The 26,251-nt window shown below is 39.0% G+C and overlaps 1 protein-coding gene and 1 long non-coding RNA gene across 4 annotated transcripts in view; one reads left to right on the top strand and one right to left on the bottom strand.

The window, feature by feature from the left end:
- The window catches only part of RTEL1 (regulator of telomere elongation helicase 1), a 45,591-nt gene extending 19,651 nt beyond the window's left edge, over window positions 1-25,940 (top strand). The window contains exons 19-36 of one of the 3 annotated variants that reach the window (XM_082773057.1): window positions 50-90; window positions 530-615; window positions 1,371-1,448; window positions 2,781-2,858; window positions 4,614-4,757; window positions 5,477-5,592; window positions 6,357-6,480; window positions 7,603-7,756; window positions 8,712-8,875; window positions 11,709-11,804; window positions 13,444-13,654; window positions 15,925-16,062; window positions 16,537-16,653; window positions 18,582-18,824; window positions 19,778-19,954; window positions 20,490-20,678; window positions 21,213-21,316; window positions 25,003-25,940. In XM_082773057.1, the coding sequence (XP_082629183.1) occupies window positions 50-90; window positions 530-615; window positions 1,371-1,448; window positions 2,781-2,858; window positions 4,614-4,757; window positions 5,477-5,592; window positions 6,357-6,480; window positions 7,603-7,756; window positions 8,712-8,875; window positions 11,709-11,804; window positions 13,444-13,654; window positions 15,925-16,062; window positions 16,537-16,653; window positions 18,582-18,824; window positions 19,778-19,954; window positions 20,490-20,678; window positions 21,213-21,316; window positions 25,003-25,074 (2,332 nt within the window). In that variant the 3' untranslated portion in view covers window positions 25,075-25,940. The remainder of the gene's footprint in view (window positions 1-49; window positions 91-529; window positions 616-1,370; window positions 1,449-2,780; window positions 2,859-4,613; window positions 4,758-5,476; window positions 5,593-6,356; window positions 6,481-7,602; window positions 7,757-8,711; window positions 8,876-11,708; window positions 11,805-13,443; window positions 13,655-15,924; window positions 16,063-16,536; window positions 16,654-18,581; window positions 18,825-19,777; window positions 19,955-20,489; window positions 20,679-21,212; window positions 21,317-25,002) is intronic. The other 2 variants (XM_082773059.1, XM_082773058.1) reach the window with 2 other exon arrangements.
- The window catches only part of LOC309884273, a 31,305-nt gene that overhangs the window by 639 nt on the left and 4,415 nt on the right, over window positions 1-26,251 (bottom strand). The window contains exons 2-3 of the long non-coding RNA XR_014318589.1: window positions 25,504-25,560; window positions 23,700-23,835 (exon numbers count right to left, since the gene is read on the bottom strand). This is a non-coding gene — a long non-coding RNA (uncharacterized lncRNA). The remainder of the gene's footprint in view (window positions 1-23,699; window positions 23,836-25,503; window positions 25,561-26,251) is intronic.

Raw genomic sequence — 26,251 nt, forward strand, 5'->3', positions numbered from 1 at the left:
ATGGAGAGGAGGAAATACAATGATGGTACTTGACTGTTCTTGTTTGTAGGTTTTCGGAGGACTATTTATCTTCTCTGGGGAAAACAATTGGTAAGTGAGGTGTGTGGATTTCAGAAACAGACTGTTGTACAGCATTTCTAGAAAATTATTGGAAGGTGTCTGAAATGTTAAAGATCTGAAAATAGGTCCTGCTGTTGCATTTGAAAATACAGCAGGTAACGTTGTATCTCTTTGTCTAGGCTTTTGTTGTACTTGTAACATCTTTTATCCTGTTAATGCTACACTTTAGAAAACCTGTAACACTGACTTTTGCAACAACAAAATCTGAAGTTTATACCTTGACAACAAGGTTATTGAAATGATTTATTTATTTTTTAATTTAACTTCTAATACACCAACTTTAATGTCAAGGAAGCAGAAAAGATTATGGAGAGAAGCCATGTTGTTGATCTACTTTTCTTGCACAGTCTGTGCTCTCTGTTCCAGGAGAAAACTGCTTTGAACTCTACGTTTCCCTATCTTGTTGCAGGTAATCTTGTGCGAGTTGTACCTCATGGACTGTTGGTGTTCTTCCCATCATATCCTGTCATGGATAAGAGCTTGGAATATTGGAGAGTATGTTAATTGTTGTCTGTCTATAGGTGACTTAGTTGCACACTTCAGACCATTTGTATTTATGCTATCTAACAATGCTCATTCAAAATTCTTTGTTAATAAGTAATTATTAAATTCAGAAAGTAAAAAGTCCGAGTAAGGAGTAATAATACATTAGTACGTTGTCTGATCTGGTCTTAGAGTTCACTTAATTTCACCACGCTACTTTTTACTAAACCTCCAAATTATAGTTTGTTCAAGTGTTTCAGCTTTTGAGAGGAATAAAAATCCCAGGATGAATCTTTGTTTTTAATTTGTAGCCATTGGAACTGTAATTTTTTTTTTAAACTGCTTTGTTCATGACTTGAGCGTCTCTAGTGAGATTTGACAGAACAGTTCTGCTTTATACTCTCCTCCTCCTTAAAAGTGAATGCTGGGACAAAGATATCATAACAAATTTTTTAAAAGTGAATTGACCCCAGAATGGGTGGGTCTCTGAGAGGTCAGTGTTGGGAACTTGCAAGTTGGAAGGAAAATAAACGGACCTCTGTTCAGTGTAATGTTTGAGTTGCACCACCTGTGAAAAACCACTGCTTTCCCGGTGTCATTAGAATTGTGTGTTTCTGCACCCATCTCCTCATGTTTGGCAAGAGCAGAACAGATGGTGAGAGGCATCTGTGATGACCGCCCCTGACCATTTCCTTTCCCATGGTCATTTCTGGTATAAGTCTCCTTTCACATGGGCGTTTCTCATATGTTCATTATCTGTTTAACAGGAGCATGATTTTGCTAAAAGAATAGAAGAAGTGAAGCCAATATTTGTGGAACCCAAGTATAAAGGAAGCTTTGCAGAGGTTGGTAATTTGCATTACATACCTGTAATGTTTCCACAAGGTATTATGATATTTAAATACCTTCTCTATCATGTGCTTAGGTGCTAACCGCATGTTCCTAGAAAAAAATCAAAATGCTCCAAGAGCTTCTTTGAACTATATCTTTTTCTATTCATGTTTCCTTTACTCTTTCACCTAATTGTGCAAGGTAGAGTCTTCCTTTGAAATCCAGTGATGTGTAACAGCAGCAAACATGCACATTTATTGAGTAATTGACATAGTAGAAAGCTGTCACTTCAGTAGCTGGTATCTTTGGTTTGTGGACCATTTCTTCCCACCTTGTCATGCTTTGGGTGTTTATTAATTTGTGCAGTACCTGTGTGATTAAAGATGTTTTTAAGTAGCAGATTGGTACTAATGTTTATGCAAGAGCTCTCTCCCCAGAGAGAGAGAGAAAGAGACCAAACAGATATTTATTACCCTTGAGACAAATTTCTGAGAATTTTCCTTGCTCCATAAAATAAAAACAGTTTCTAAAGGAAAGAATTCAAAGTTAAATAAAAGAGGTTTAGTTTGGAAACACTGGAATACAGAACATTCTGGACAACTTCCTTTGCTAAAAAGATGGACACACATAACATAATGCAAAAATAGGAGTAGCACCAGAAGATGCTAGGTAGGATTTGTTCTGATTTTTCTCTGAACCAGTATTGAGGGTACCTCAAGTATTTTGTCCTGTTAGTGAACTGTTAAAGGAGATTCTTGACCTAGATTGCTGTAGTTTATGGATTTTCTCTCTCTAACCTCATGGTCAACATTAGTTTTATAGGCTGACTTTTATTAAAATGCAGTTTCTTCATAGGGGAAAAAAATGTTTATCTGCTTTCGTGGTCTCTGCTTGCTAGTGAATCATGTTCTGTTGAATATTATTTGAGATCCTGTCCTAACTTTCTAAATTATTGAAAATTCCACACTTTCCCTGCTTTATTCTTGTTTATTGATAGCTGCTCTATTTGGTTCTAAGAGTAATACCCTTGAATTGCTTTGTCTGCTGATTTTATTCAAGGATTTGTAGGAGCACAGGGCAGTCATAGTCTACCTTCTTATCAGAAGTATCTGATACCCATCTTCTGTGTATCCCCATATGCATTTTAGATTTGACTGTAACATAAAGGTTTTGATGACCAAATGGCTTCTCATATCTGCAATTAGTAAAAGTAAACAAAATGGTACTAAGTCAAATTAATTGTATTTCACATCCTGGTGGACAAGTCAAGTTTACCTAGTACAGGTTTCTATTTAGACAGATGCAAATGTTAATACCATTTTTACTTAAACTAGTTTATCTTTTAGGTAATGGATGCATACTATGATAAAATTGTCTGTCCTAAGTCCAACGGAGCTGCTTTTTTTGCAGTATGTCGGGGAAAGGTAATGTAAATGAGAATTTATTTTATCTGAGATCAGATTATGTAGTGGACATGATGTCATTTGGGATTTAAGAAGAACATTTGCATTGTGTGACTGTAGTTATATGTGGGAAAAAAAAAACAACAAGAAGAAAAATGGGATGCCCTGAGGCCTTTTCAAATTTATGTCATTATACGTATGTTTTATTTCCTGTTCTTATCAAAGGGATACACCTCTGAGTTCTTTAAGGGGAATGAGCATCGTGATACATTTCCTGTTGGCTGCTCACAGCAAACTTGACTCATCGGATGAGAACAAGAGTTTAGGAAGAGGATTAAAAGAAAAAACAGCAGTCAATCATGTTATAACAACATTGCTGAAAACTAAAAAGTATTGCTCAGTTTTCAAGATGGAATTTTTAGTATGTTCAGGTCCCCAGGGAGTATTCAGTGACCTTTCATTTATGATTAACAGTGTTGATACGTTGATCTATGATACCAGTGGAAATATTTGCCAAGTCACAAATTACTCCTAGAGTCTTTTTGCTGCTGCCTGCTGTCTACCAAAAGAAACTTGACTCAACATCTTTTGAACCTTCAGTCCTTTTCATCAAAGTGGTTGTTGGATCAATTCAGAAAAGCTATTGTTCTTTTTGCTGGGACTCTAGTAAATGGTCTCTACTGTCCTTCCAACAATACAGTGTCACCCTCAGAGGAATGGAGTCTTTGAAGAGATCGTGCTTTTCAGTAGTGCACTGTTTTGTTTATTGTAAACAGAGAGTTAATAGTATAACTTCAAAATTGGAAATATCTGAGAAGATAAACCAAAAGAGCTGTGTTGTCAAAAGCTACCGAAAACTAGCTCCCTTCTCAGCCATTACTTCAAGGTTCCCTTTGACGTTGCTGCTCAACTTCTATGTTGACAGTCGATTTTAGCTAACTTTTTCTGTTCTCGCTTTCCTGAAAGAATCCTAGAAAACCAGTCCTTTTCATAAAGAGGAGATTCTGGGACAGTTGCTCTAGTCGCCTTACTAGTTTAGGGAATGTGATAAAATTGATAGCTCCAGGTGGATGGCAGTGCATGCTGTGCTTTCTCTTTTTGTTGATTGTGCTGGTTTAAGCAGACTAGAGTTGGTCGTTCTACCCCATCCATCTGTGATATTACACTCCACCACAGCTGTTTGTGCAGCGTGGTAAATGAGATGGGAAAATGATTCAGCTGAAGAACAAACCAACTTTTTTTCCCCAGAATTATTTTTGTCTGTTCAACTCTGATTTTGTTCACTGGTTTGGCAGCATAGGCATGGGACATAAGCATGCACAAGGCCATGAGTGACGACAACTCCTTGTACAGATGTAAGCAGCACATCTGGTGAATATGAAATTAGAATCTGGTGTTTTCTGAGCAGATTTCTGGTAACTTTCCATTACTGCTTTGAAATGATTCTGTTCATTTTTAATGTCAAAGAAGATTAACCATGTTCTTATTCCATCTTGGTAACAATTCAGGGTATGGAATGTTTAAACAGAAGTAGAATAGGGCTGTTCTACTTATCCAGGAATAAGACATTCCTTAATGGTATTGGCAGAAGTATAATTCAGGGCTTCCTAGAGGATAAAGCCAAGTTTAAAGTCCTGGTAATAAAAGCAAAAAATCTGGTTGATGTATTGCACTTGGCTAGGAATTTAATATAATGGGAATAAAGGGCCCGTAACTGCTGAACATCTCTGAAATGTCAATTCAAATCCTGTTGGTAATTAAAAACACTCTTTTCAGGCCAGTGAAGGCTTGGACTTCGCAGACGTAAATGGACGAGGAGTCATCATTACTGGGCTTCCATTTCCTCCTTGTATGGAGCCCAGAGTTGTTTTAAAGATGCAGTTCCTGGATGAAATGAAAAGAACCTGTGTGGGTGCACAGGTAATGATGAGCAGTTCTTAACTGTTGGCTACTTGTAGGTTTGTTGTGTCTTTCTTTCTCCCTCTGTGGAACTTGGCTTTTCTTATCCTCCCAGCCTTGTGGGACCGTGAATATCAAAACAGACAACCCTGGGAGTCTGTCACAAGCATATTCACATTTTTCTGATAATGTTAAGGGTTCCAAATTCTGTCTCCACTGACATGGTTGCAATCAAATACAGGCTCCAAAAAATGTTGTAATTAAAATTTCAGATGAAGTCTTTGCGTGTATGTCATCCGTGCAGCTTTCTGAGGGAATTGTTTCAACCAAAAAGAGGGTGGGCAAGAAAAAATGCTTGTGCTGTCTGGTTTGTTTGTGGGTTATTTTTTTTGGTATTGCTTCAGGCATAAGAATGAATGGCATTATAAATTTAGTATATTATCCTGCAAGATAGCTTTTAGGTATTAAATAATACGGTCAGTCTATTGGAGTACAAAAGCTCTCAGTGCATCACATTCTAAATATATCCTGGAGCTGTATATTACTGGTTGGGTCTTCTGTGTCCCGTAAGCCAGGTGTGATGTTTGAGGCAAAGTATTTGGCTTTCCCAGGCTTTTAGAGATTGCTCGGAAGATCTTACTGATATATTTTTTAGTGATTTAGAAGGAAATAATAACTGTACATCATGGAGAATGTTTCACCTGGTAAATAATGTTAATTCTTTTTCCCACCTATTGCAGTATTTATCTGGGCGTGAGTGGTACAATCAGCAAGCTTCCCGGGCTGTTAATCAGGCTATCGGCAGGGTCATCAGACATCGCCAGGACTATGGTGCTATTTTCCTGTGTGACCACAGGTGAAACCTTGGTTCTGGAATATAAATGTATCAATATCTTTGTAACCCAAAATGTGTTTGTATATTGTATGTAAATGTGCTGAGGTTACTGTTAGGAGAAGGCTACAGTTCATAAGTAGTTGAATGACTTCATTTAATGGGTAAGATGATTATTTTCTTAAAGCAGTTCAATTATTTGTTATCTTCTGCTCCCAAAATATACTATCTTGGAGCTGCAGAAAGAGCTTAACGGTATTACTGCAAAACAAGCTAACTTGCTGAATTTGTTTGTAAGTCTTTTAAAATAAAAACCAAAATTTGCATGGCAAGAGTTAGATTTTCACCCCATGCTACTGGAAATCGTGTGATTGCCACTTAAGTTTTACATTTTCTCCGTCTCTCATTTGAGAAGGCAGATACCAGAACTGCAGTTTTGGAGAGGAGGAAAATATGGAAAGATTATATTGCTGAAACAACAATTCTTCAATTGACAGCCTTCAGTGTTGAGGCCTGACAGGGAATACTGAGCATGTTGCAGTTCAGTAATCCTGTTGCACGTTTAAAGACTTTATGGCAAAAGATACGAACTGGGTCATTGCATAGTACCTGCTATCAACAAAGCCCTTTTCTCCTGAGTGCAGACATCATTCCATTATATTTACTTCGCTGTTGCAATCCCTTTTGTCTTGCTGCTCCTCTCTTGTCTTTTTGGACCATGATCTTGAATTTGTTTAATTCATTTAGGCCATCTGGCAAATAATTCTCTCCTTTTCTAATCCTACCAGGTTCACAACCAGCGATGTAAGAGGCAAGCTGCCTTCATGGGTCCGCCCTTATGTGAATGTTTATGACAACTTCGGGCATGCAGTCAGAAGTGTCTCCACGTTCTTCCGTGTTGCTCAAGAAATTGCAAGTATCTTTAAACAAAAATAATAATAATAATAATGGATTTATTGGTAATGTTGGAAACTGGGAATTCTAAGACAAGAGATATGTGAAGGAGTCACTTGTTACTGCTAAACAACCTTTCTTTGGGGCATCGTCTTGCATTGGAAGCTTTACGGGAAGGGAGGTATGCGTTATCTTCCTCCAAGAATGACCTGTGACAGGATATGTGGTCATGCTGTGCAACTCCTCAGGTTAGATCACAAAAAAAACTTCCTTTTCCAGTCCCTCCTGAATAAACAGTGCCTTCACTGGATGACATACAAATACCAAACTGATTTTAGCATCAAAAAAAAATTCCTTCTTCTGGGAGAAGGCATATATGTGAAAGAGTTAAGGGTTTGACAACCCTTAAATTTAGATCTAAGCTGACTGGTGTAAAGAGTGAGACAAACTCAGCAGTTATTACACTTCATCACTGGCTCATCTTAACTATTATGATTTCTCCATTAGCATTAAGAAGCTCTCCTTCTCAGTAGTAGTTCCTTGATATAAATAGCAATCCTTGTAAAAGACTTTCTAATGCACTGGAGAAAGGCATAGCCAGAAATGGGCTGGAAGCCAGAACAGGGAATTCTTTGTTCTCCAAATGGAGACTAAGACTAAAATAAACATTTAATTTTTCACAACAGACTTGGATTATTTCCTGGAAGATGCTTTAGCCAAATGAAATGTTATTCAAAATAATAAATTACAGATTAAGGATTTTGGATGAGTTGATCTTCTCTGATCATAAACAGGAGTTTTGTGGTACGTAAAAACGACAACCCAATATGCGTTGCCAGAAGGGGCCGTGTTGCAGGAGTAGTGTTAAGAAGCAATTGTTCTTCAACAGTGGCACAACCCCTTTTCTGTTACAAGTCACTTAGCACTAAGCCTGCTTGCTACTCTTCGTCTGTGTGTGTCACCTTATAGTTATTTGAGCCTGTCATCAAAAACACGTCAACCAGAATGCTTAAAAAATCTTGACAGCAAGATTGTTGGGAAAAAAGAGATGCCTTCAGGTTGTTGCTGAGATTTTGGGTTGCAAAGTGGTGTGGAAGAGTAGCTTTTGCCCATTGTAACATTTTTGTAAACTGCTTGCAGATGCCCCCACCCCAGCCACAATGCCTTCCTGGCTCTGCTGATTTTCTCAATGAAAATGATCTGGCACCATCTACTTCATCAGAGCAGATCCTCTCCCTGGCAAAAGCCAAAAATTTGGATGACCATGTTCCCAGTTTGAAGAGGAAAAGATTAGGTAGGTTTGGGTCCTCACAAATGCACTTTGTTGTTGTTGCCTTAAGACAAACAGAAGAAAAAAGAAAAGGAGGAGCAAGGGACTAAAAACTGGAATGGAAGACAAAGCAAGGAAGGCTCAAAGACCAATGTATGAGTCTGATCAGAAGGGATATAGCGTGGCATTAGGAAACAGGGGAACCTATTGCAACTACAGAGCAGGGAGGCTGATGTGCCCTGAGTAGGCGTCCTGCAGAAGAGGAATTTATTGGAGTATCATAGATACTTTTAAAAATAAAAACTGGAAAACTGTTCTGACTAACACTGACTTTCATGCGACCTTCCAACCTGTTGTTTAAATGATTCTTACACAGCTAAGAAAATAGAAAGAGGGTGTTGGCCTTGAAGGAAAACAGTGTTTCAAAATTTGTGGTAAGCTAATGCAAAATAATAGTCATTCTTGTATCAGGTATTTGTTCAGAATGTTCCGCTCTGTTTTGTTCCCTGTTTCTGAACAGAACAATGAAGTTGTTTTTAAACCCGTGGTTCCAAAACAGTTATTGACTGTGAGATTGAGTGTGAGATTTCTCATTACGTCCAAGCCAAATATGAGTGCAGACTGTCGTTGAAAAGGAGTTACCTTGGCCACCACCTTTTTCTCCCTCAATTTCCAACAGTGCACCTATGCTTCTTCCCATAAGTTGAATCCATGTATTGTGCAGTTGCAGAGCGAGTCAGATGAACTTGCTGAACAATTTACCTTTCACACAACTGGTAGACCCATCTCCAAATATAAGCTGGAATATGTTATAGAGGGGAAAAAAGCTGCTTTCCTTCTTTCAGTATGGGTTTTCAGTTGCACTGATTAGCTGTAACACCAAACTGTGGATTGCTACATAAGATTTTGAGGCATTGTTACATCAAAGAAAATGTCAGAGATAACGTGAAAAAGTTTATTTGTCATCTGTGTTATGCAGTAATGCCAGTAAGTGGAGATGGAGCATCTAGCCTGTGCATGGAATATGAAGAAAAACTGTTCTCATCTAGAAAACAACGTCTTGGGCTCTTGGATGCCTTGGAGCGCAATGAGAAGAGCAGTGGAACTGCAGAGGAGGAAAGTGGCTTGCCAGGAGAGGAAGAGGTAATGACCATGCTGTAACAAAATACTTAATTATAAGTGAAAATCGTAGGCTCTAAAGCAAAATGGATTTGGTATTAACGTAAGTACCAGTTCAACCCTCTTTTAAGAAAAACTCAATATAATCAGCACTAGAAACTGCAAGTTCTTATAATTAAGCTTAATCAGTTTCTTGCTGCATTAAGCTGGAGGGCCAACAAGTGCACACTTGCACTGTGCTCCATAACTGCTGACCGTTTAGATTCCTGTTTACCATGCTCTCGGGAGAGTAAAGAGCCTTCAAAGAGGTTGGTAAATATGCAGGTCCACCTGGGTGGAATCTGTGTCAGTACTTGGTGTCTGACCAGATACTGAACTGAAAAAAAATAAGAGTGTGTATTTATGTATTTACTTGTACTTTCAGATGACAATCTTTTATTTGTCTCAGAAAATTAATATTTCAGACTTGTGGAGTTTCTTTTCAAAATGAGAAATTTATTACTGCGTCAAGACCAAGAAAACATCTGCACTGTTTGATTTCTTTCCTCTTGGATTGGGGTTTCTGATACATCACCACCTGAGCTGTGTTCTTGCTTTCTCAGAAGTCCTTGTTTGCAGTTGTTGTGGTAGCTCTGTATTGCCTGACTACTATCAGCGTAGTTAACTGCTGCCTTGTACACTTGGTTTGGCTGATGACTGGGTTTAGACTCCAGAAATGTCTAGATCAGCATACCTAAGCAGTTTGCTTCAGGGAAAGTGTGGGGTCTAAGGAATATCTAAAAAGCCCTAAGGGATGTGTTCAAAACAGAGGGGGGATGTACAAGCTTTGAGAAACAGGAACAGAAAACATTTACTTGTGTGCAGCTGATGAGAAATCAGATTCATCACCCGTGGGCAGCCTAGGCATGACATGGTATGGACACCTGAACTTATTCTTTGGAAAGCTTGACACATCTCTAGGGTCACTCAGATCCAGTGTCCTATTAACACAGCTGTACTGTTTATGGTCTAGTTCAGGATTTCCTCAAGTCAGATAAATTGATGGTCCTAACAGCCTGACAGTGAGTCAGCTCGTGTCTGCCTTCTGATACTGCATTACTACTCAGCTGTGACTTGCAGAAGACTGGGGTGTCATCCTGTGCTGCATCTAAATGGATGACCACCGGCACCAGAGATCTGGGGCGTGTGGTGCTGATTTGATGCCTCTGAGGGAGCCAGATTTCATTCTACAAGTCTTGTGTTGAGCTGATTTTACTAACCACTGGATTTGGACTGATACCATGGCTGGTGTTCTTTCGTATCTTTATTCGCCACCCATCGTAGAGTCTGTATTACCATTTTTTTTCCTTTATCAAGGTTGTGCTGTATCCGTAAGTATGGAAATCAAGCTGCTATCATTCTGAAACAATTTCCTGGAGGGGGAAAATGCCCTCTAAGAAAACAAGCCTTTGTCATCTCAAATCAAAATACAAGAAATAGTCTCTGATTCCATTCAAAGAACGATTCGACAGTTTCCCGTGAGCAGTTTCCCTTCTGATATATGCCTCGTGGAAGCAGTATTTCTTCTGCATCGTACTACTAACGATGCAGCCTGTGTGTAGTCTGGGATTAAAAAGATGTCTCTGGGCCTTTTTGTGACTTACTGCATGTATCGTGCATGGCTGACTTGCAGCTTGCATTTCAGTTCTTCATTCCATTACGTGACACTTAAAATATATTTAAATGTGAGCGTCCCCTGGTCAGCTTTGTCTAGAGTTCATTATCCTTGCAGTGTTATGAGTGCACTGAAGGCTGTATTTCTGAGTATCAGCAACTTGCTCTACAAACTGTCAAATCTGAGGTTGCTGGCTGACTTAGGGCTTTGTTTTTGTTGTTTTAGGTGTGTTTAATTTAGTTTGTCTCCAAAGCTTTATGATCTGAATAGACATTTAGAAGCCACAATAGAGCACAGGAATACTATTGTCTAGGAATACTGTTATTTTTCACTGGTTTCTCTTACAAATGAGCAACGAACACTATTCTGTAAATGCACTGATAGTCACGTACTCACTAAGAAATTGTTTTACTGGGCAAGAGCAAAGAAATAAATCACTTGATAATACTACCTGCTTTCTCAACAGGTATGGAGAAATCAACTGGCAGTATGGGGCTATCCCACAGCTTTATCTGTTGCTCAGATGAATGCTTTTAATGTGGTTGATACCGGCTTGTGCTAGTACTGGGGAGACTGCCGTTAAGCAATTCCACTCCTCTTGCTTATGCCCACTCATCTTTTAGAGCCTCATATATACCAATATTCCTTGTCACTGCAGTACAAGTGCAATTATTTGTTGCTGGGAACGGGGAGCACTAAGAATTGGTCAAACCACAAGTGTTTTTAATACTACCTTATCCCATCTGCCCTGATATTTTTTTCCAAGACTGCTTAAGCTTCTTTTCTTAGTATCCCAGGAACCCTGACGCAGGGTTTCTTCAGAAGAGAAGTACTTCCAGGCAGGAAAATGAAGGAGCATGTGAGGCATCAGGAACACACTGTGTACACTGCCAGGCCCACGCTGAAACAGCTAGCCTTAAGTCCAGTTTTGCTTCATTAGGAATCTGCACCCTCAAGACCAACTTTTTTTTTTTTTTTAATTTGCTCTCTTTTGGTCCCTCTTGCTGAAGCATCCAGTGTATGATTGCTTTCCAGAGAGAGGTGAGTGTCCCAGGCTCTGTTGCAATGATTTAGGTTGATTTGTTTCACTTTTAAATGGTGTTACAGGCTGGGTTAACAAGCTTTAGTGCTAGAAATGGCTAAATTAAGTGGGTAATAACTTTGAAAAGCAATTTTGTCAAATTTCTTTTTTAATCTCTGCAGGCCCAGCGTCTGTCAACACTCTCCCTACAGTATGAGAAGAGGTTAACAGATGAGCAAAAAGGAGGAAGGAAGAAAATAAAGCTAGTCAGCAATCCAGTATGTATTTTCATGTGTCTGTGCCATCCTTTTGATCTGCAGAATGCTGTAATTTGAACTGCAAATTTCCAGGCAGACAGATGACTGATGTAGACTGACGCTGATTCCAAAACAATTACATTTTTTCTCCAAATTGTAAATATTCATCAGTGCACATCTGAAATCTGTTTGTCATGCTCTTTCTCAAGTCTGGACATCACAGGTCCAATCAAGCACAGGTTCAGGTAGGGTTAGTAGGATAAAAGAATTGCTCTGACTGTGACTACCTTGCAAACATCACCTCCCATTGACCCGGTGTGGTGGCTAGTTCATTCTTTTTTATAGATGTTGGAACCTCAAAGAGTATAACTGTCCCGTTTTGTTTGGGTAAGTGATTACGCAATAACACGACCTGTGGTGGGTCATTGTTGTGCGTTATGCTTACAGCTGTGCATTATTGTGCATTGTCTCCAAAGAGGATTGAGACACCACAGTAAACTCATGATGCATCGTGTTGTCTGAAAGCCATGATAAATTTGTGAGGATTCCCTGGGTGATTGTGGATGCCAGTAGTTGTCCAAGGTACTGTCCTAACTGGGTGCGCTCTCTCTGTCAAAGAGGCTATCAGTCACTTGGCATCCAACACTCATAAAAGTATTCACAGATCCTGAGGCGGATGGTATCCAAGGTGTGAGAAAGGAAACACCTTCGCAGAAGATTGTGTTTGCAGTTTGTTGCTATCTGATGTCACGATGAATCAGCCCAGCCCTCAAGGTTGCAGTACATCTCGTTTCTCTTAATAAGGCTTCTCCTAAGAATAGAATTGTGAAATGAGTCTTGGCTGCCTTCTCTAGGAAACATTCCTCCGAAGCAGTCAATTTTGTCAGTGGAGTAGGTGTATAACAGCATTCCTTTTCATTCCCTCATGGAAGAACGTTCACAGTTGTTAGAGGGACTAATGTTTTACAAATAGGTAGGGTAATCATCTGGGGAAAATAATACACTCGTGCCTCAGAGGATTGCTCCAGTGAGATTTCTTTTGGGCTGATGCATGTCAAGGGTCATGGGTGTATATGTTCAAACCGTGTAAGCGCATTATGATGCAGTCTCTTTCATAAAGAAGGGTTTGTTTTGAATCTCTTTCAAGTCCCTGCAGCTTGTTATTATAGAACAAAAATGTTTCCCAATACTAGACAGCAATCTAGCTTGCATGTGTTTGTAGTGTCTTAAAGAAATTTTTAGAGGAACAGAAATAAGTAAACACCTTCCATTCTTTGAATCTCGTGCTTTGTATAGCCAGAGATTTACGTTTTTCGGTTAATTTTATTCCTAGAGGAGGCAGGCCCTGTTAGATTTATGTTTATTCTGTGGCACTGAAGCTATTTTTTTTTCAGGGAATGCCACATGGATAGATGCTTTTTTGGATGACTACAAATATTTCATGAGACACAGTAGTATATTAGTTGAAAGCATTGCATTGTTCTGTGTGTAGTCCAAGGCACACAGTTATTACTTCATGTTTAAGATGTCTTCTGCCTCCCTAAATTATCAAATGTTTAAAGAATCTTGTGGAATGTAAATTTGTTGCTTCTGTCTGAATTCGTGTGAGAGTAGTTTCTCTTGTCATCATGTCTACTGAAAAATCTTCCCATCTTTGCAGGAAGCTGGTAAGATAGCAGACCCAACTGAGCCAAAGAAAGCCAGAGCTACATCGTACATTGCAACAGTGAAGCAGACCCTAAGCCAACAAAGCTATGATCTCTTCTCTAAGGCTCTTCAGCACTACAAGAAGACAGATGACTTCAATGCTATGTTGTCTCAAATGACTTCCCTTTTTATTGAGGATGAAAAAAAACACATCTTGTTACGAGGTATGACAAGATCCCTAGTAAGTTTATATGACATGACCTTTGTCTTCCAAATAGACTTGTGCATTTCATGAGTAACCATTTTACTTTTGAAGTACACGTCAATTAGGGCAATAACCATTAGCATTCATCACTTTATATTCTCAGAACAAACAAAAAATACACTCTCAGTCTAATTATTATGACTTAGTTTGCATACTGAGAGGCTTGAAATAAAAAATATATATTCAATGGAAGCTTATGCTATTTTTGAACTTAGCCTAAAAGAAGAATAGTTTAATCCCTGTGATTTGGAAGGGAAGGAGGTAAGATGAAGTTTTGTCTTGAAGGTTGTCAGGAGTTGGCTGTACACATTCAGAAGGGTTCAGTGTTAAAGCTGTAATTAAGTAGTCAGGATATCTAGAGAAGTCTTCTATTAAATAATGATGAGTATAAGTGATCTGGACAAGCACGGATAGTTTACAGGTTTACCTAGTATTTTCCTGGCTTCTAATGTCTGGCCTTCCAATACCTAATTTATCACCCTCTTTATCAGGGACTGTAGTTATAGGACAAGGAGTAATGGCTTTAAACTAAAAGGTGGTAGATTTAGATTAGATATACAGATGAAATTCTTTACTCCAAGGGCATTGAGGTACTGGAACAAGTTGCCCAGATGCGGATGCCCCTTCTCTGGAAGTGTTCAAGGCTAGGTTAGGTGGGGCTTTGAGCTACCAGATCAAGTGGGAGGTGTCCTTGTCCTTGGCAGGGGGTTGGAATTAGGTGATATTTAAGGTCCCTTCCAACCCAAGCTATTCCATGATGACTGAATTGACAGGAACTAGACTTCCACCAACATTTATTCAAGTTTAACAGAGTGTTTCCTCTGCGAATTTTCATTTCTCTCTCAATTTTATCAAATTGAGAATGATCAGCTTTTGAATAGAGGAGAGTACTGGAGCATGGCTGTTCAGGTTTTGAGAAAACGAGATGGAAAGTTGTTATGGAGTGAAGCTGGAAACTCAATGCTTTTATTGACTGAAAGTCAATTACCCCATTAATGCTTCTTTTTCAGTAGATGATGCTTCATGAGAATAGTGCATATATTGCAATAGGAAAGTGAAACTCTGAAGAAGACTTTACTCTAGTGACCTGCAATGTCTTAGCAACCCATACAAGATTAGCGTATTTACTGAGGACCACCTTTGAGTGTTGTTTATGTCCTAAAATAAGTGATGAAATCTGTCATTCTGCTATGTTCAGGATAATTTAGCTATCTGGCTTATTTGAATTCTTCTGCTAGTACATTAGAAATAATTTCGATCTGTGGAAATGCAGAACGAAATGGAGCCAGCTCTGTGAAAGTCAAAAGGAATAATGGAAGTTTTCTGTACATCCTCTTGCTTAATGAGTCTGACAAAACTTTCCTAAATTTTCCCTCATTCATTTGTTTCTGTGGTTTTGTTTTGAATGGTAGGGACTTTTTTTTGTTTTGTTTTTAAAAAATATTTTAAAATAAAACATCTGATTCCGGCTCTCTTGCTTCTACTTTACAGAAAATTTCCTTATAACAGCACAGTAAGATTTGAGTGTAAATTATTTACTCATCTTGTAATTAGCAAGGAAACAGGAGAGGACAGTGAGAAGAGATCTGAAAGTACCATTGGTTGTTTGCTGTGCATAGAAGCAAATGGACAGGTTTTTCTGTGACTTTGTTCATCTTTAAAAAAATAAAATAGTTACTCATCTTGTAAATTATTTAAGGCTAACTTTTAAGGTTAAGAAATGAGAAGCTAAATACAAGCTCTTAGTACTAACAGTGGCCACAGTCTGTTTCCCAATTTGCCTGTCTTACTAGTCAAGCTTTCAAAAGCTTTAGGCACGTGAAATCTAAAGTTCATTTGACTTGCAGTGAGGTTTAGGCTTTTGGCTAGTAAGTGTTTTACAGTGGAGCAAGGTGACATATGTCAGCTGTTTTTTGCTACCTGCCTAGCAGACACTTTGACCCCACAGCTTATGAGGTAATTTACGACATTTTCTAGCAATTACCGGTTTCACTGAAAAGTAACCTACTTCCGTTTTACATTGGAAAAATTAATTACCTACTGCTTCTTTGGATGATTGCACTATAATTGACCTCTACGTGCTTTTTAACTGTGCTGATTTGTTATTTGGCTACACTTTATTTTCTTGGTACCTAACCCAGGAGTCCTACTGTCATAAATTTTTGTAGCATTTGTTACCTGTTGTAGATTTATTTCTTTTTTTTTTCCTCTTCCTCTCTCTAATGGAAGAATTTTACCAGTTTGTTCGACCTCAACATAAAAAACAGTTTGATGAAGCATGTTGCAGTCTGACTGGAGTGGGCTGTGGCTACAAACCTGAACACAGCCTCCTGCAGGAAGAGAGAGAGAGACTGGCAAAGAAAATAGGTGAGGAGCTTGATTCAGTGTTGTGCAGTTGTATCCTTTGATGGGCCATGTCCAACCACAGAGCAAGATGCATCTACTACATAGATACGCAAGGGTGGAAAGCAATTTTGATGAATCAAAATTTGAGCTGTCTGCTCTGCATGATCCTCTTACCCACCTTCCCGTGAGCATATACAGATGCCTGAGCTTTAGTTACTGCATAGTTAGTAACAATGCCATCTTATTTCAAAAGGGCTTTTGGCAGATCTGTTTAGATCTTGAATCTAGTCTGCGGGTTTCAAAACTTTGTGAAATTTTTGAAATCCTGAAACATTAAGGTGCTAAAAAAGCAGGGTGTTGGCTCGTCCCCTCTTAGCAAAGAAATGTGTCAACATCCCCTAGTGTTTTCAGCACAAAGCAATGTACTTTGAAATACATTGTTCTGTTTTCATTCTTCCCTAAATTCACTGTTAACGGACTGGCTTGATTTAACAGAAGGAAAAAAGAGTCAGCAGAAAACAACATTCTCAAAGGACTCATACACGCAGCTGAACCCTGGACTCCACTTGAACCAGGGAGGATTTCACTTGGCAACAGGACTGACTAGTGCAGGTACACTTCATGTTAAATAACATGCACTACCTTGGTATCGTGTTTTTATGTTTTATATTGTAAATTCTGTTGGGAACCAGTGTTTCCTGTGTTCACAAAGCATAGTGGCTCTTAGTCTGCAGATAGAAATTATGGTAATTGAGAGCTTTCAGCAAGGATTGTGCAAAACAAACACAAAAGCTCATAAGGTGAACATGAAAGAAACCAACTAAAACCAGAAACTTGCATGAGAGACTGACCTGGCATATCTCAGTGAGGGAAAGGGCGCTTTGAGCATGAGACTGCTGGGGGTTTCCTGTTTGTCCAGAGTTTGTGAATGAGAGTCATTTAAGGAATGTAATTTTAGCTGAGGTCAATGTGAATCCAGGTATGAAGAAAGAAACAGTTCCTGCTTTGTTATCAGTAATGTGTACACTCCTCATATGGACAATCTTTTTTCTACAGAAGTGGAGATTAGCAAATATATTCTCACAGTTGCACATAATCTCTGCATGTATCCCTCTAATCTTGTACTGTCCAGTATTTACCTTTGAAGTCAAAGGCTCAGTTCTCATTTGATTATAGATCTTCCTAAGAACAGCTGGGAATTTTTTGTATTTCTCATAAGGAAATGAGTAGGATAGCTGGACAGCTTAGATGTCTTTCTTTAAAGAATGAAGAATAATCAAAGCCTAATCCTTTCTTTTTAGAATAAATAAGTAAATAAAAAAAAAAAAAAAAAAAAATGTTTCCTGGCAGGCTTTAAAAGCTTTTCATGTATGATGTATGAAGCCATGTTGTTTCTTCTGATTTATTTCCTTGTTTTGCTTTTGAATTTTAAGAACACTTGCATGAAATAGGGCCTTTGTGCTTTTTTTTCCCTGAGGTCTGTGAGATTGATTTTTCCCAGAAATTTGTGTAATTGAAAAAATAAACGTAATTGAAAAAATAACAGTAATAAATGTATGTCCTATTTCTATGATTCACTCCTTAAGTGGGTTATGCTACTGTGAGAAGCTACAGACTATAAAATTCACGCCCGTGTTTTTCCCCTTTCCAGAAACGTAACTAAGTCCATCTTTAAAAAGTTCATGATCTGTTGAGAACAAATATTTAAATACCAGACGATGTGATTGGTTAATTTAAATCAGTTTCCTATAATACATTTTATCCATATGTACATGCCTTTGTATGTAAGGCATGTACATGCCTTTACATATATGCATATATGTGAAACAGAACTTTTTCAAAACTAAGACATATCAGAATCCAAGGACCGACACTTGGAACAGAAGTCAACTTGGAGTTTAGCAGGGTGTTCTTAGCTGCACATATCTTCTCTTGTACTCCTACATTGCTCGTGTGCTATCTCTTTTACTATAATTTTGGATTGGTTATTCTATTTTGACATTATGCTTTCCTGCTGGGGGGGAGGGAGGAAAGGACATCTTTTCTCCTTTTAGTAATAGGAGGTGAGAAATCTATTCCTTAAGGCTGCTGTCAAATTTACTTGCCCTTGTGCCAGGCCATTTGTTGAAAATGCTTCTACTCCTTTGAAGTGTAGCACAAAACATGGTTTGTTGCTGACCTCCAAGAACAGCATCCTCTGTGTTTTTTTTCTCATCCAAAGTGACTATCTGGCATATTTCTCCATCTCAAAGATCCAGAAACTCCCAGATACACCAAAAGGGTTCCCAAGAATTAATTTGCCCAGTTGCTGTTGCCAGGAGCAGGTCTTGGCTCTGCCTAAGTTCAGGTTGGAAGGGGGGGCATTTGACTATGCAAGCAGTGTTGACTTCACTACATTGGAGTAATTCAGGAAACCCCTCTAGAACTCCCCTCTGGAGTAATTCAGGAAAAGAGAAATTGATACGAGAGAAATCAAGGCTCACCTGTTTGCCTCAGTTCCTCCCCCAAGCCCTACTCATCTTGTCTTCTTTGTTTCTCAGGGGATAATGCTGGTCAAGCTCCAAGTAAAGATCCTGAGAAAGCTTCAGGCTCTACGAAAGATCAACTCCAGGTCCTCAGGACTACCTATCTCAATGATGTGAAAAAGAGTTTGGACAAAAGCACTTTCAGCCATTTCTATGAAGCGCTGTTAACTTACAAGAAGACAGACGACTATGATGCTATGATACCAGTGATAGCAGCCCTCACCACTGAGAGGCCAGAAGACTTTCATCTCCTACGAAGTAAGGGTTATTTTAAAGCCATTATTATTTAGTTGAAAATAACACATAGGTGCTATGAGCTCCTGTGAGCAATAATCTTTCACTGTTCATAGCTAGTTTGCAAATAATAGGCTATATGCTGGCCTTGATTGCTTTGATTGGGGCCTCTCTTACTGTGCTATGTAACACCTCAGTTTCACCTTCTCCCCTGCCTCTGCTGTGAACTGCTCTGTGGGAAATAATGCACACAGCATATTCTGGGAAACACTGATAGAGCTTTATTTATTTGTGCGAAGTATCTCTTCAGGGTCAGTGGGATATTGTTGTCTTAATCTCTCAAAATTTTTAGAAAACCACGTTTTTCTGTTGTGTTAAATAATCAGATCACTCCTGACATAGTGAAGAGAAAGAGGGAAATGAACTGTGTGGCACTGTGAGTCATAATCTCCCCCTGAGTATTCTTACAAACAGAGAGTCAGAGTCCTTACTGAACAGATGTTTTGACTAGAGAGGGCTTTATGGTGGAACTGTGTGCTTAGCAGTAAATTGTAATTGGGATTTTTTTTTTTAGAATTTTTATACATGGGTTGTGAATCCTTGTCAACCAAAGAGTAATGAAAAGTTTCCTTTTTGAGAAAGGTTTTTTGGATATTACGTATGCTTGATTTTTGCTAGATCAGTTGTCAGCTGAAGGACTTCTCAGTTGTTCATGGTTAGCTGTAGAGAATGGAAAAATTTCTGGGTCAGTTGAAATTGTTTTCAATACCAAATGCCCACCTGTCTACTGGCAAGGAAAATCCTGTAATTATTAAAAATAAATAAATAAATAAAAATCAAAAAGATGAAGTTTTTCACAAACCTGAAGATACTCTGAGGAGCAAAGGTGATATTGTTCAGCTTCCAAAGAATTGCCTCCAAAACAGCAAGTCTTCCGTGGTCAGGCATTTATGTTAACTGTACTTTCTTCTGGACAGGGTTTTACATGTTTGTGCGCCCTCATCACAAAGAGCAGTTCAAACAGATGTGTAAAGATTTGACTGGAATGGTCTGTGGTGGGAAAGAGAAGCAATTGCAACACACAGTGCAAGGTGAAAGCAGCCCTCCGAGTTTGGAGAAGTGGTGCACTAAGGCAGAAAACAGCCATGTACAAGGTAGGGCATGAACATTTCTCTGAAGTTTAGATTCTTATTTAGTTACTTTGATGGGTAGAGTCCAAAAACCTTAGCCGTGGGCTAGGGCCTTCTCACAGTAGGTATCTAAAGGAAGATCAAAGCAATTGGCCATGTCCAAATTACGTTTAAAAAAAAAAAAAAGTATAAGATAGAAGGCAATAAGAGATGGGGGGGCACGAGGAAACAAGAAGAAAATCAATTATTGTGCCATCTTCTTTAAGCTGTGAAATGGCTAATGACAGAAGGTAGAACTTCTGCACCTAAAGTGGGAAGAGTGGATCAGGATCTACTGTGTCTAGGAATAATTTACCACAGAACTATTTCAGCGTAAAGAGACTTTTTCAGTAATGTTGTGTAATACCAGAAACTTCTGTTGCCGATCAGTTTAGCCAAGAAAAAAAAAGTTGTTTTTCTACAATGAGAACTTACTGAACTTACTGCTAATTGCGTTTTGTAGAGTCTGTATGTTGTGTTCTGCGTTACGCTGTATTGTATGCCATTGTTTTATGATCAGATGCAGCTGTTCCGAAGAGTGAGGTGCCAGAGAAAACTCAGAGAGAGATTGCCTCCTTCTGCTTTAACCAGGAAGATAAACTTGAATTGCCAAAGACTGAAGAAGATTCAAAAGAAACCAGTAATGTGAGAGCACCCACGTGCTCTGGAGTTGTACCTCTCTTTCCCCTAGAGATGGAACCAGAGTGTGGTAAGTATAGATGAGATTACCTAGATGCAGCTCCCTAATTCTCAGGAATTAGGGTAAGTTATAGGACTGAGAATTATGCTGATGTTCCGTTAAATGAGGATTGTTTCATGCCTATATTTGCACAGGTGCAATAATGTTTTGTATGGTTTACCTAGAAGAACTTGTACTTTCTGCTACTTGCATCTCCTATATCAAAGTACTTCGCTGTCTTTATCACAATGATGTAATAGTTTCCTGAGAACTTGGAGATTTTTCTCAACAACTTCCTTGTAAAGCAAGGATGTAACCTCAGTTTCTAAATGGGGTTCTGAAGCACTGAGAGATTGAATGAGGTCATATGAAAGAAATAATGCAACAGGGCCATGTATTGCGTTATTAACATACAGGAACCTCTTCATAAAACTCATGGTCGTTGGCTTCTGGACCACACTGGAAGCACACGTGCATGAGAATTTCACAGGTACTAACTGAAATTTAGTCATTTCTCCCCTCTCTTTTTCTCTCTCTCTTTCTCTCTCTTTCTCTGTGCTCTAGGAAGATACCAGTGCTCTGCCTGCAAATCTGAGGATGACGTGCCTTTTAAATGTCCATTCTGTGCCTTCACTCGCTGCAAAACATGTTGGGAGCAGTTCTTAAAGGTTATCTTGTTTATTAGTTTCATTTTTTTCCCGAAGCTGCTAGGGAATCTTGTGCTTTTCAAGAGAACTGTGTGGACAGATGTGGAAACAGAATTCCTCTGTTTACAGAGAGGACACCCAAATCCTGATGGAAGTCTTAGCACTTGAGCATTTCCTCTGTCATCTTCCTTTTCCATGTTCTGCAGTGTGAGTGGAGGCAAACCTTGTCCTTACACTGGTTTTGACACAGATGCAGCTCCTCCTGAGCTACGTTCAAATGTTTTTCCCTCCAGAGTTATGCAGGCAACAGGCTGGGGAGTCAACTTTTTTTTTTGACATTATTGTATTATATTGCTTAGTTTCATAAATTTTTGCAATCTAAAAACCTCCTATAAGACGCTACCATGAGATGATGCAAATTCGTGCTTAAGTATCTCCTGTGTTATCCTTTAGTTTAATTGTTCCTTTTCTGCCAAATATAATAGGGCTGCCACGCTGTCTTGGGTCTCAGAAGCATTCGCATATTCTTTCTTGATTCGAATAGAAGGTCTTTGTTGTCTCAGTTCTGCATCCTGAGGGCATTTAATCTTTGAAATGAGTTTACTTTAATTCCTAAATTCTGTCTGCCATTCTCACAATTAATGGCACTTCTACAGCTCGCAGTACTTCTAGTATTGGCCCCTCTTTCTTTCTCTAGGTTTTGCTAACTGTATATTGATGTTCTAATGGCAGTTTTCTGAGAAAGACTATCAGCAGCTGCTGCTTCATGAACAACATACTGTGCTTCAGAAAAGATTCCAATTGTAGCAAGAGTCGTGCCAAGGATTTTACTAGCATGCATTTATAATCTCTGCTGCTCAAGACTGGGGAGTTTGTAGGTTAGGTAAGCATTTATAATCCCATTCTTAGACATTCTTAGAAATAAGAAGAGAGGTTGCTGTGCTGTCTCAGCCCATAAAAATCTATCTTGTAAACACCTGGGGAAGAACTCACTCCTTTTGCCAGTAAGATGTAACTTGTAATTGTGATTTTGTCAGCTTAAGAAATCACAGAACTAGAGCTGTTTTATATTAAGCAATTGTACTGCTGTACTATGGTTTTCGTCTTGAGAAAGTTGGTGATTCTGAGGTTTGGCTTTCTCCTTAATCCCCAAAGTAATGCTCATCTTAGCTCATAGATAAATCACAGGACTTGCTCAGCCTCGTTTTTTTTAATTGCCCCTTTTGTGATTACCTCTTAGGCTGGGGATTAAAACGGTCTGACCTGCTGGATTAGACTGTATTTCAGGTAGTCAGTACAAAACTGTTTGGGGAAATGAGTCATTCCTCATGGGTCATTCATTACAACTACCACATTTGCAATTTACCTGAACAGTCTCACTATTTAATGTGAAACTTCTTCCCACATTTGTACCAGATAGTGGCGGGACAAGAATATGTGTCTTGTTTAGCAAGATGAATCAGAGTTTTGCCTTGTGGTAGCTTACCACAGCCCTTTGGAGTGACAGAGTCTTGGGATTTGTAAAGATGAGAAGGAAGAGACAGTTTAGAGCAAATCATAAGGGTATAGCAGACATACTGAGTCAGAGTAAAGGTACATCCAGCCCACCATCCTGTCTGTGATGGCAGCCAAAAAAAGGATGGCTAGGAGAGGACATAAGAACCATGGCGTGGCTGATGATTCTTGCGATTAATCTCTCAGCCCTGAAACTATTTGCAGCACAAGAGCTCCCTGAACCAAAGGTAGCTTCTGTATATTAAGAAGCTTCTGATGGATTTCCATTGCTGTGTCCAATAACTTTTTAAGACAAATGAACATCTGTCATCCTATGGCAGACACTTCCACAGCTTAGTGAGATGTTACGTGAAGAGCCTTTCTTCACTGTCATTTTGAACCTCTTCTTGTTCAATTTAATGCTCCGCTTGTTTAAAAGGGACAAACACAGTGTTCTTCCAGTTCTCAAGAAAACTCACCGTGGATATCCCATCCTTCGTGAGTGCACCTTGGGAACTTTTGTGTCTCTAAATACACCACTAGTTGGATCCACCTGCCTCCTCTGTAGACCACATAAATCAAAATCTGCATTTCTGATAAGGTTTTTCTTGCTCTGAACAACAACCTGTTCTGGGGGGGGGGGGGGTGTAAGAAGCATCTTTTCACCAGCTGAGGCCTTTTGTTCTAAAGTTCAAGCACCGCTCACGGCTCAGCATGAGTGACATTCTATCGTCTTTGTTGTATAAATCATTAAACTATATGGTCTTGTCACTTTTTCTCATCTTACTCATGAAATATAATTCTAGTGATAATTTAGTGGTATATACCAGTATACAGTAGCTTGTTTCTGAAGTGCACTTGACTCAAGTGCAGTTTGGTTACTGAAAAGCCAAATATCCTTGGGTATTACCTTAGGACCAATGCAGATAAACATTTCTCCTCGCAATCAGGCAAAAGTGTATTCTCTACCAGTTGTGTAGAAGAAAGGGAAAAATGGCTCAGTGGAGAACACAGGGTTGCAAACGGGAAGATTGGTCCGTGTTTACCTGAAACCAAACACAGAGAAACCTTCTCATAATACTTCCATCATCATTTCTTTCCACACATTGGTTCATTGTACAGACAATTAACTTCATTCATGGCAGTGGCGGGGTTCTGTGACAGGTTGTGTCTGTAGTCTGAGCTCTCATCCGATGGTATCAGAGGCTTGTCGACACTGACTGGGCTGGATTTACAAACTCATCTTAGACAAGTTACTCACTATATTTCTTCAGTTCAAATTCACTTCAGTGCCTTAGCGAGGAAGTGACTAACAGACTGTCATTCAAAATGCAGTGACTTGGGTTTTGCAAATTGTTTTTCTAATTTATGGTATTGAAACAGCTTAGTGCAGTGAATAAGTTCTGGAATATATCCAAAGCTTTTGGAGGAGCAGACAGAAGTCACTGCAGCTGGAGAGGCATTAGAGGTTAGTGCTGGTGCGAGGTAGGTAATTGTCAATGTGTTAGGGAAAGCATCACGTGGAGTGTGCTAGTACACGCTTCATTTGGTTTTAGATTTCTGTGCAGAGGCCTACTGCTGTGTTTCGATGTTTAAACACGTTGTTTATTCATGGGCCAAATGGCTAAAGGCCAGGCATTTTCAATTTTAAGATTAGTATAGAAAGAAACTGAAACCTGGGTGAAGAAATGGTTGGCCACATACCCAGTCTCTTGCTGTTCAATGAGAAAGATGTGTGGTGGGATGAAGAAATAAATGTATTTCTTACGTCTGCAAAAATCTTGAACCCATGTGTCACTGATACCCTAGTATGCCCACTTCCTTCTCATCTGTGCCAGAGGAAGCAGGAGTTCAAGGAACTTGTGCACGATCTTACAGGGTTTACTGGTAACAAGTACTTCACAACAGCTCTTGCAGGTTCTGTGTTTCCTTATTCCTGTATCTTAGTTTTCCAGGTATGTTGCAGCTGTAATTAATCTGGGACAACTGCTCTAAAATTTGTTGCTACTTCACTGAACAGCTTTTTGTTTTCCTCCATTTATGACTAGCAATCAAATAAGTGGCTGAGTGGTAATACTGCATCTAAAAATAGCAGATACAGTATCTTAAGGACTATCAAATGACTATCACGGCTTGTATCTCATATTGGGCAATTGCAAACTTGACAGAAAGTTAATATATAATCTAGGCATTTTGTTCATTTACTTTCATAGATTAAGAGGTGCCCGCAATGCCTGAGTGATGTGAAGAAGAAGCGATTAACCCAAGCTTTCTTCTGGTTATAATCTCACCAGCAGAAACGGCAAATACTGCTCAGCAGGAATAAATGACCGGGCTCTGAGTCTGAAGCCGAAAGCAAGCTGGATGAAGGTTCTTTTAAATATGTTTGATCCTGGAGTCTGGATTACAGGCTGCGCACCAAGATGTGTAATATTTCCTACAATCTGATCAAGTCTGAAAGTTCTCCATCTCTCTTACCACTGGCAGAAGACAAAGCAGTATCGTCCTCTGCTGGAACTAAGATGGTAAATAATGTATTTTAGCCTGTAAATTCTATTGTGTCTTCTCTTAGACTAAATTTTATGTCTTGGAGGAGGCTGTCATCAGTTGGCCCCTTCAGGTAATACCAATTCCTGGAAAAAGCCTACAAGAGTACTACAGTGGAATTGAGCTGGCTACATTACCAGGCCAGAGGCCAGACTACCCAGACTTACCACAGTGGCGTTCCTAGAAGAAGTGAATCACATTCTGTTGGTGTTCATCAGCAGCTGCTGTCTCCCAATAGCAGAAAATACAGAAAGGAAGATTTTGTTTTAAAACAAATTCCAGTGGTTGGATAGTCAACAGAGATGCTCCCTTGTGCCCGCGGTGCATCCCAAAGCCCGACTTCCTTCCATAGTGCTGGAATTTTTTGGAAATATGCTTCTACGGAGGTTTTGTTTTATGCTTAGTAATGATACTCGTGTCAGGCCTGTGTTATTTGACCTTTACCTTCCAAGAAGAAAAACGAACTACCTGGTTTTAATCTTCAAAATAAATTAAGTTGGATGAGAAAAAAAATCCTTGATACTTCCACTCTCTGTGAGTAGTGGGAATAAGTAGTTAACTTTTTTTAAAAAATGTATCAGTAGCTTCTTTTAATTAAACTATAAATAAAACCATTTCATGTCTTGGTAGTTTTTGTTTCTGTTGTGTTTTTTTTTTTTAAATTTGTTTTACCACACAGAAGAACAATGGCAGCAGAGTCTCAGTGCCCCTGTAAGTAAGTTTTCCTCAGCCTGTAGGCAGATTTCATACCAGTGGAATTTTGGAAAATTAACATAAATAGTTGATATCTTAAAACTGAAAGGTGAGCCATATTTTAACAAAAACTTCCAAGATTCCAAATGTAAGTGGGAAAAATTACAGCAAATATCAACCTGCAGGATTTCTGTGTTTATATATAATTTGGTAAAAATGAAC

This window comes from Aythya marila (assembly GCF_965140915.1).
Source record: "Aythya marila genome assembly, chromosome: 16".
Taxonomy (NCBI): domain Eukaryota; kingdom Metazoa; phylum Chordata; class Aves; order Anseriformes; family Anatidae; genus Aythya; species Aythya marila.